Raw genomic sequence first — 10,392 nt, forward strand, 5'->3', positions numbered from 1 at the left:
AGGGGACCACCCACTGCAGAGCGGAGGAGCTACCTACGCTCGTGTGCTCTTTGGATTTATTCTCTCTCTCACCAACACAGTCACCACGTCAAGCTTGTATTCGCGAGAACTAACCTATATAGGTATTCATTTTTCCTGTGAGCAATTGCGGAGTGGAACTCATAACCACCCACTTCTTCTTTGTTACGTACTAATGTGGGATTTGATACCATGTCTTTCTTCATACTTCTATGTACACCACCCTCTAGCCCTTTGTCCGCAGTATTGTATGAAATAAAATAAAAAATAAATCTACGGCATATTGGTGACAAAATCATTCACTCCGAGTGGCTGAAACCACACTACGAGCCCCTTCCCTAGGTCGTCAGGATGGCTCCTTTATCATTGGGGTGTGGTAGTAGTGATAAAGATGGCCATCTGTGAAAGGATGTGGAAGATGGTTGCAGTTCTTAGTGCCCGTGCTTGCCTTGTTTGACCATTGACTAAACCATGTTCCTAATTTGCCACTCAAACTGCAGCTAAGACTAAACTGGTGCCAACGAAATAAAGAAATGTTCTTATTTTTCCTGCCTCGCTTTGCATTTCTCCGTCTTTTTTAACCCTGTCTCTTCTTTTATTATATATCTACCATTGCACAGGAACATGACAGTGGCTACTGTGAGTTTGTATAGATCAGTTATGTATTTTGTTTTTTGTCTTATAAATCTCATAAATGAGCAAGTGAAAATTGCTACCAAAAATCATCGGTATGTTATTCACTACAGTCACGACAGCGTGGCTATGAAAGTGCAGCAATCAACAGTGGTCGAACAAGGGAAAGTTGCAGAAGGCCAATGTTTCAAGAATTCGCTTTTTCATTTGCCTTGCAAGATTTTTGCAAAAAAGTTGGCACTGGTGGAAAATTCTTTTTTCTTCGGATTGCAAGTGCAGTGATGAGCTCTCAGTTTGATAAAGACATGTAGTGGTTGTCTCAGCTTGAAGGCCAGTCGACACTCTCGGCGAGCCAGAAAAATATGAATAAGATTGCGGTGTTCTTTTGTTTCATGCTCTACAGATACAGATATGCGTGTAGTTACGATGCACCTGAGGGATATGACATGTGACTTACCAATGCATGGGAATCCAGACAGCAGAAATTGTTGGCCCAGTGCTATGCATAGTGGAAGAGCACAGAAGGAAGCAATGGCACAGAAAAAGTGATTGGCATGAGTGCTACTAACAACTGGACATTTATTACCAGAAGGATATTTAGGTCTGTAACCTGATAACAAGCAAAAACCTGCTCCGTACACACTTGTACACATTTGCATGACTCAGATTTACACCACAGTTAAATATAAGAGATGCAAGTTTGTTGCATGACACATAATACAGTAGGCCTCCACAAATTCCCGAGCAGGCAGTCCAGAATGATTAAAAAACAACCCTTGTTCCATGAAGGGAACCCATATTTTGCGTGAGCATATTTCTGCCGTCATTATTTATCTTATTCTCGTAGTACCACCAACTCACTTGGGCTGGGCAAGGAGGGGAAGCTTGTCTCGTTGCTAGTCGAGCTGCATGCACTTCGGGTGTCTCCTGGGCATGTCTAGTCCAAATGTATTGCCGAGCATGTTGGCCCAGGCCTAGCGTTTAGCGACGACTTTGGGATCGGCAGACTCGTGTTCTAGACGACGCTTCCATTGCATTTTGGTGCTTCTAGCTCGCCGTTAAGCTGCAAGATCACGAGAAAGACCCGCTCCGTCCATACTACTTCACAGCGACGAAGCGCAGACTGTTCTTTCCAAGCGCCAATACAGGGCCGGTATTTTGTAGCGATGCCTTATGACTTATTCTATACTAGTCTTATCATCCACCGCTCGCGGCCGGCTGATCCCGTTGATAAAGCGAGCGGACCGTCGCTCTGACACTGACAAAGTGCGATAAGGCATTAGCACCAGAAAGGCATCGCTACAAAATACCGGCCCAGAAGTGATTGTGTGCCTCTCCGAGTGCCAAGTTATGTCAGGTGTTGAAACCGCTCGCTCCGCACCGTGCTACCTGTGCGAGTTGGCACCGAGCCAGCTGTGCCGTTGATGTCATCCGCAGCGCATTCTTATCTAGGTCATCCATATTCGCTGTGACAGCTGCACTGTTGACTTCATTCTTGGCGCTGTGCCAACTTTTATCGCTGAGCTTCATTGTGAATCTTCAAAGTGGGGTCATATACGCTCACGCATAAGAGAACTTTAGTCTCGCAAATTGTTCATTGCAGCTGTCTGAATGGACCAATGCAGGTGTGGCACCATCGGCGTGTTGTGGTGGAGTGGCTTCAAGACGGCTCGGGGGAGAAGGCCTTCACTGAGGGGATCCTGGACATGGATGCCAAGAACTACCATGCCTGGCAGCACCGCCAGTGGGCTTTGGCTGAGTTTGGCCTGTGGGACCGAGAGCTAGACTTTACCATGCAGCTGCTCAGTAATGACGTGCGCAACAACTCGGCCTGGAACCAGCGCTTCTTTGTGATCAGCCAAACGGTGGGTCTTAGGACAACCATGATGAAGGGGTTAAACACGTGAAGAATCTGGATTATAATGGAGCACGTATGTAGCACGTATTGAGCAACAGAAAGCCGTATCGGGAGTTTTTCATGTTGCTCTACAATCTTGTCATTGATTGACACTTTGATAATTAGGACAGTAATGCTCGAGTTAGATAATTAATTACAATTACATAATTAAATATCAGTACCCAAAAAATTACTGGTGGCTACTCCACTGTAGTGGAAACAATACGCACTAGGTTTGCTTCGTGCAACGCCGTTCCTCCTTTTATAAATCATGCTGCATGATAGCTGGGACACCCTGTATATACTCTGAGCCACCGCGAAAGACATGACAAGAAAATGACAAGAATTTCTATTCGGATAAGTAACGGGACAAACCATGTTCGAAATTGAGAAGATTATCTGCTTGGAAAAGGTCCTGAGGCAAGGCATTCCATTCAGCTATTGTTCTTGGAAATAAAGAGTACTTAAAGGAGTTAATACGTGCCGTCATGGGTATAATTTGATCATTGTGAGAAGTTCTCACAGCTCGCGAGGAATGCAGCTTCAAGTAGGATCTTGTATTTAGGTTGAAGTGATTATTGTGCAATAGATAAAGAAACTTTAGGCTGGCGACCTTTCTTCAATTTGAAAGTGAAGATAAGTTTAGCTCACGGAGCATGTCATTCACTGAATCTGTAAATTTATATCTAGATAGAATGAACCTAGCCGCCGTTTTCTGAACTTTTTCAATCTTATCAACTTGCTTTGTCTGATGCGGATCCCATACGACGCTCACATATTCCAATGTTGGACGTACCAGCGCGAGATAGGCAGTTACTTATGCTTTTGTGGAAGCAAGCTTCAGTTTTATTCTGATGAACCACACCTTCGATTTGTCTTTTGAGCATATGGTATTGATGTGTGTATGCCAGTTTAGATTTGAAGATATAGTGATGCCTAAATATTTGAAATGGTGGACTCATGTTAAAACTGCCCGTTCATTTCATAATCAAAGGATGAAGCATTTTTGGTTTTGTTTGTATTTGTAATACATGAAGTTTTTGCATAATTAATTTTCATTTTGTATGCTGTGCACCATTGATCAATAGTGTTCAATGCAGAATTTAGTGTGAACTTGTCTTCTTGCTTTGAGATAATCGAGATTGAACTGCATATAATTTGCCAATCCACTTTTTTGCACTAATTCCATAAAATTTTCTAGTGAATTGCTGTTTATTTTTCAGTAAGCACTGATTTCCTCATGTGAATTATTTTGGACAATATTTGTGTGTGCAAGCAGAATACGGGTAGATGGTCGCTCGCATCAGCTGATAGAATGCTTGGTATAATGTCATATTGGGCTAGGTTAGTCAAACAAATATCTATTGCCACCTGTTGGTAGTGGGTCAAAGGCAAGAGTGGGTCGAGCCCAAAAGAACAAAGACCGCGCAGGTCTTCCCTGCTCGAGAGCCAGCCCCGACGGATGTGTTTTTCAGGAGCCAGCTACTCTACGGTTTATTAAACCCACAAAACTACTTCTGAAGGCTCGTGACACTATTGAGGTTGCAGATGTTGGTGTTATCCGGGTTGGGAATGAAATGTGGTTTTCACAGGATTATGAAAAAAAGCGCTAAGGATTTTGCTTCAGTGCCCTAATATCTATAGTTATCTCACCCATAATTATACACAGCTCATTATTCGCACAGCTGCTTTCACGCATATTATTAACAAACCCAAGAAAAATTTTCTTATTGCCTGTAGAAAGCTTATAGATAATACAAACATCAATTATCCCTATTTTTAGTGCAGTGGACATAAATATAGGCTGATGATGATGATGATGACCCTTCATCAGTGGCAGCATTGGTGAGAATGATAGTCTGGTCCCAATGGTTGTTAGCACTCGTACATTCATTAGCCAGTCGTTGACGTCAGTGTCGTCTAGTCCATTAAAGGACACTTCGATCATGGGGTGGGCCTACCACTGACCCGTACTATGTTTTGCTGGATGCCGCTCGCCGAGCCGGCTGCAGCTGAAGCCATCGGAAATGCGGCATCGTGCAGCGGCTTGTCCCGGAAGTAGGGCGCATGCTTCACTTACTAGTGTACTTTGTCGGATAATATTGTGGCCATAACAATTTTTCCTTATGGTTTACCCCATTTTAGGGGGTGTTGTTGTCGCTTTATGTCTGGTAAGGGCTATTATGATAATCTGAACCCCTGTTTGTTATTTTTTTTCTTGTGCGTTTTCTCAATCGCCAGTGTTTCCAGCACGCGCCGCTCATGTTAGCAACGCTGTCGGCACAGCAATGACCAATTTTTGATGTGTATCCCAAAGACATCTCCCGCCTTCTTGGGTAGTTTATGCCACAATGAGCAGGTATCTTAGGGGAAGAAAAAACAGATGCCAAGCTGCCATGCAGGCAAAGTGTCGCTAGAAAGTATCAAATTGCCGACTTCCGGGACAAAGGAGCTTACTTCCGGTGGCTTCAGTTGATGGCGATGTGCTATCCAGCACATCGTCCCCTAATGCAGAGATTAGTGGAGGCTACGGTGATGAAGGTGGTAGCTGAAGGAACGAGGCCCGCCATGGAAGTCCCTTCGCTGGTAGCCATGATGGAAAGTCAAACGGAGCGGCCGCTGTGAATACCCAGCACCTCCACCAAAGATGTTACGGGGAGGAAACAAACACGAGACTATTTACAGTCACACCACAGCATCAGTTATAGTGAGAACTTCTCAGAGCACTGAAAAGATCTGCTTGTGCTGTTGACCAGGAAATAAACACGAGACTTTTCTTGTCACCTGCAACTGTCCCGTATCAATAAGTTGAAAGCTTAAACGATTTCAAAGTCTTCATTACATGTGCTGTGGCCGTTCAGGAGGAAGGACTGCAGGTGATGGGCCATTGGGCCCATCACCTGCACTCCATTGCACGCCATTGGGCATGGAATTGGGCATTGCACGCCACCTGCACGCCATTGGGCATGGCAATAAAAAGTTGTGCGTTTGTGCGTCAACTTCCTCTTTTCAGGTTGGCTTCACCGAAGAAGTGGTGGAGCGCGAGTGTGACTATGTCATGGAGTGCATCCGCAAGGCACCGCACAATGAGAGCCCCTGGAACTACCTGCGTGGTGTGATTGATGCCGCGGGAGGTGCTGAGCGGCCCGAGGTGCGGGACTTCTGCGAGAGCCTCTACAGGGATGGTTGCCGTGTGGCCTACCTACTGGCCTTCATGGTGGACTCGCTGGCTGGCTGTCTAGAGGCTGCGCCAGACCTACTGGGCCTAGCACTCGAGCTGTGCCAGACATTGGCACACGAGCAGGACGTCATTCGATGCGAGTACTGGGAATTCATGGCACGTGGCCTTGAAGCCCAGCATGGACAGAGAGGCATTGAGTGATTGCATCTGTGAAAAACTGTGGGCGTAGCCATCCAAATGACGTGCGCATCACTCACGTGTCTCTTGTTCTGGTGTTTATTGTGTGGAAATTGGGTTTCATGCGAGTATGTTGTTCGGAAAGTTAATTATTCATGCTGGGTGCATATTGACAAAAAAACAATGGCAGACACAACACGGTGGCTATAAACAAATTAGATCAAAATGATACACACAGCTGTGCTGTTGACAGTCTAGCCTGCAAAACTGTGTGTTGAGGGTGGATTGATGCAGAACAAGGATCGCCTTTTGCTGCAGCCAACTGATGAGGACACTACACATTTACAAAATTGCCCCATCCATGTGACATCTGCATAGTCACACCACAGCATCAGTTATAGTGAGAACTTATCAGAGCACTGAAAAGATCTACTTCCGCTGTTCATGAAAAATCACAAAGCAGGCGCAAAAGGAAGTAATTTTTCAACGCCTTAGCTTGCCGTCTATCACAGAAGCAGTCAGTGAGGTCTTGTCCTATGGAGGGAGATCGCCAAGCATAGCAACAAGTTGAGAGCAGGGTGTTTTGCCTGCTCCTACTCGATACAGTGGCAAGGTCACTGGGGAACCACATTTAGGGAGCCTACAGGGCAACACATGAAATTATGATTGCTCACTCAGGTTTAAATGTGTGAGCACAATGTGTCAATCGCTGAGAATGGCACTCACTGTTTATAGCCAACACTGCTCAGCTTTATGTATAATTCAGCTACTTTTACAGTGAATGCCTGTTCAAGATTGTCAAGGTATTGTGCGAATATAGCATGGTGTCGAACCAGAATAAATACTACCAGTTTGGTTTATGTACAACCTGCTTCGATTTTGCTTTGGTTCAGTTTCAGCTCAATCGAGTCCTATGCTCAAAGGCGAAAAATGGGCAAGTTGAGTAAGACACCACTGAAGTTGAGTAAGAAACGAATTTGTTTGCATGTTTAACACTGCAACCAGACCGATCACTTGCATGTGTACTACAGCTGCTGAATCTTTCACTACGCCTGCACACAGCTGAACAAATGCTAGGCAGCTTGTTCTTTGCTGAGAAAACGGCTGTCACGCCTTAGCTAGAAGCTATCTTCTTTCAGCCTATGCGAAAAGCAGTGGACATAGGGGATGATGGCCAACTTTTTCTTCTCGGTCCCCTTAGGTTCGTGTGTTCCCACATCTACTCTCTGCTTCTTTAATCCGTTGAGCAATTTTCTCCCCAACACCCATAAGGCAGCCTGTGGGAACCCCGCTATCTGGAGCCAGGCTACTTGCTATCGCCTACTTTATGGAGGCACAACTTCACCAAAGCATTCCTTAGAGCAATACCATTCTTGACCAACTTAGAGTGGCTGGAACGATAGTCCAGGAATGGCTTTTTAGATCTGGGCTGGCACTTCCAGCAAACATGATCAGGCTCGAAGTATAACTATGTCCAGAAACTGAATGCTAGATTCTCTCACCATTTCGCATGCGAACTTCAACCCCATTCCTTTCTCCTTGAAAAGTTTCAAAATGTTCACTATCTGCAGAAAACACTCACTTCCTTGAATGAGAATCAAGTAATCGTCTGTGTACCGTAGAATCTCCCCGCGATACCACACAAGTTCTAGAGGGAGGTATGACAAAGTTCCTTTTGTCACACCTCCCTCTTCTCCCAAAATGGAATACCATACCTACTTGATGCCATCAGCGCGATCATGTCTGATTCTAGAAAAAGCATTTATTTCGGACTGTTGGAAATGCAGTGAAGAGGATTGTCACACGCATCTGAATCGCCATGCCGCTGCTGTGCTAGTTGTTTGGTTGCCTTACAATTTGGTGGAGGTTGATGAAGTTTTCACCCACCCTGGAATCGCGTAGCCGAACTCTGCCGTCCATCATGCCTGACGGCGCCACCCAGACTACACCAGCAGCATCGCCAGCCCTGGTTTGTGTTGGGGCCCTATGTCAGCGAGATCTCGCGATCTCTAGTGGCACCGATGACAACGATGTTGAACATTGGCTCTCATCATATTGTCACGTAGTAGTGACGCTGAAATAAACAGTCGTAAAACTGTATGACGAAACTGATTCTTTATTGGGCGAACCTGTGCCCACAAAAGCAAGCTACACTCAAAGCATAACGAAAGCGGCGAACACAGTCGGCGGTCGTCGAAAATCTGATCAGCGGCGAAGCGCGTCGGCTTTTATACTTGAGTCATCGAAGGTTCCAGATTAATCCCTGATGCCCGCGTGTCTTCCAGAAAGTTCTAGACACTAGGTGACCCGTAAAAGAGCGATGATTTCTGGGATGCGCCGTTTGCTCGCTGTTTCCGGTTCGAGTAAGCACAGCCGCCACCACTGCTTCGCTGTTTTAGCCTATTGATGCGCTTGCATACTTGTCGATGTTGATGCTTGTCATACTCGAAGATTACCCGGTTGCATGCAGGCGCCTAGCAAAACCATGGTCAGCTGTTCAGCCGTTGGCTGCTCAAATTTAAGCATTAAAGGTAAACTCATGTAAGTTCGTTCTGCCTTGCAGCATCCCTTGCTGAGTCAGCTGGGCCCGTATTTTGTAGCGATGCCTTTCCGATGTTAATGCCTTTTCGTACTTATCGCGCTTGGTCAGTGGTCAGAGCGACGGTCCGCTCACGTTATCAACGGAATCAGCCGGCCGTGAGCCGCTCGGTGGATGATGACTAGCACAGATAAAGCATAACGTATCGCTACAAAATACCGGCCCTGTGCACAAACATCAGAGGCATGGCTGCCACTTCCAAAACTGAACCATCAATGAACAAAAAATGAACGTACAGTGCCACTTATCAGGCCGCGATGAGCTGTGTAAGGGCCGACACGGAATGATTCCGAAAGAGGACTATTTCTCTAACATTGACTCAAGCAACAATAACCATTCCAGTACTCGCATGCACATATAGAGGTATGATGAAAAAAGGTTTTACGGTAGAAACTTAAACAGGACACAGCGAGATACCTACATAATACTCGTAACCAACTAGCCCACCTTAGTTCCTTGAACACAGATAGAGGTAATGCGCATCCGTAATATAAAAAATATAACTTCTAACTACGTAGCACTTCAAATGAACCTCAAATTACGACCAAGAAATGCCGTTGACAGCACGCAGTTTTCAAACATTTTCAGCATTTTATTTTCTAATTACGCCATAGCTGCGCTGTTACTGACGATATCGGTTGCAGGGACGATCACAGGGCAGTATTTACGAGGCTGCTATAGATATCGCCTCAGCACCCGATTTTCCACGTAATGCTTCTATACGCTTGATAAATTATCGAATAAAGATAGCTTTTTCATCTGTATGACTGACCCGTAGGCAGAGCAGTCAGTGACAGTGCGTCCAAGCAGCGGCAAATGTCGTTGAGCTAAACCTGACAGAAAGAAAAAAAGGCCGCCGAAACGAGAACCAGAGTTTGTTTATGAATAAAAGCGTATCCTTGCCTTTCTCGGCAAGTCATTGTCGCGCCCAGACTGAACTGAAACCTAGAAATCAGCTGCATGAATGGTACGACATTGCTGGTCGACAAAGCAGACGGAAAGCTTCGCACGACTGACAGTTAAAACCGCGTAGAAAAACACGTGCGCCGAGCATGCCGCCGCGTCGTCCGTCGAACCGGAAGCTGCTAGCAGACGATGCGCCCCACAATTCCCTGCGATTGCTCGTTTTACGGGTCACCTATTCGCGTCGGTCGTATACAATCAGATAACATAAGCGTCGGTGAAAACAGGCAACGGAAAGAAGCATCGATAACGTTCTAGAAACTTCCGACACAGGCGCGTCCTGCGCCGAGCGATAACGTTTAACATTTGTTAGCCGGTGGAAAGCGGCCACCAGTGAAAGATAAACATGTATACGCGTCAATATAAAGGAGTGAGCGCCCACAAGTGAGATGATGACACAGACGAAGTCCTATCGAGCATATCCATCGCTCATGACCTTGACCCCCTGCTCTCCAAGATCAAACTGTTCGTATGTGCTGAGGTCGCTCAGCAACTTTTGCTGCTCTCCTCTGCCGGACAGCCGCCCTCGTCTTTGCTTACGTAGCTTCGCCATGTGATAATGAAGCAAGCTTGCTAAGCACTACCTTGTACCCACAAGCCTCCGCCGCCGCTGATTCCTGTTGCTTATGCCGAGGTAACTGCACCTGGCGCATGGTCTGACGCACGACCACCACCTCAGACATTTTTGCATTGCCGACAGCTGTACCACTGCGCCCAGCTCATCACTTGATTCAGCCAAGGTAACCTTGCAATGGACAATCGCACCCCCGACAACTGGCCCATCTGTTTTGCATGTGGTTTCCCTGGCCAGGTAGCACGATTCTGCCATCGCAGCAGGACGTCCTACCGGCAGAGCTTTCTGCCTGATCCGTACCTTTCACCCTATCCGTTGTCGTCTGCACCTCGAAACCTTGGTCAAACATC

At 46.2% G+C, this 10,392-nt stretch overlaps 1 protein-coding gene across 1 annotated transcript in view; it reads left to right on the forward strand.

Annotated features, from left to right (window-relative positions):
* LOC119453949 (protein farnesyltransferase/geranylgeranyltransferase type-1 subunit alpha) overlaps positions 1-6,773 on the forward strand; it is a 32,938-nt gene extending 26,165 nt beyond the window's left edge. Inside the window, exons 2-3 of the mRNA XM_037715981.2 lie at positions 2,277-2,516; positions 5,562-6,773. Of these exons, the coding sequence (XP_037571909.1) occupies positions 2,277-2,516; positions 5,562-5,930 (609 nt within the window). The 3' untranslated portion in view covers positions 5,931-6,773. The remainder of the gene's footprint in view (positions 1-2,276; positions 2,517-5,561) is intronic.
* The last annotated feature ends 3,619 nt before the right edge of the window (positions 6,774-10,392 follow it).

Source organism: Dermacentor silvarum, chromosome 5 (assembly GCF_013339745.2).
Source record: "Dermacentor silvarum isolate Dsil-2018 chromosome 5, BIME_Dsil_1.4, whole genome shotgun sequence".
Lineage (NCBI taxonomy): Eukaryota > Metazoa > Arthropoda > Arachnida > Ixodida > Ixodidae > Dermacentor > Dermacentor silvarum.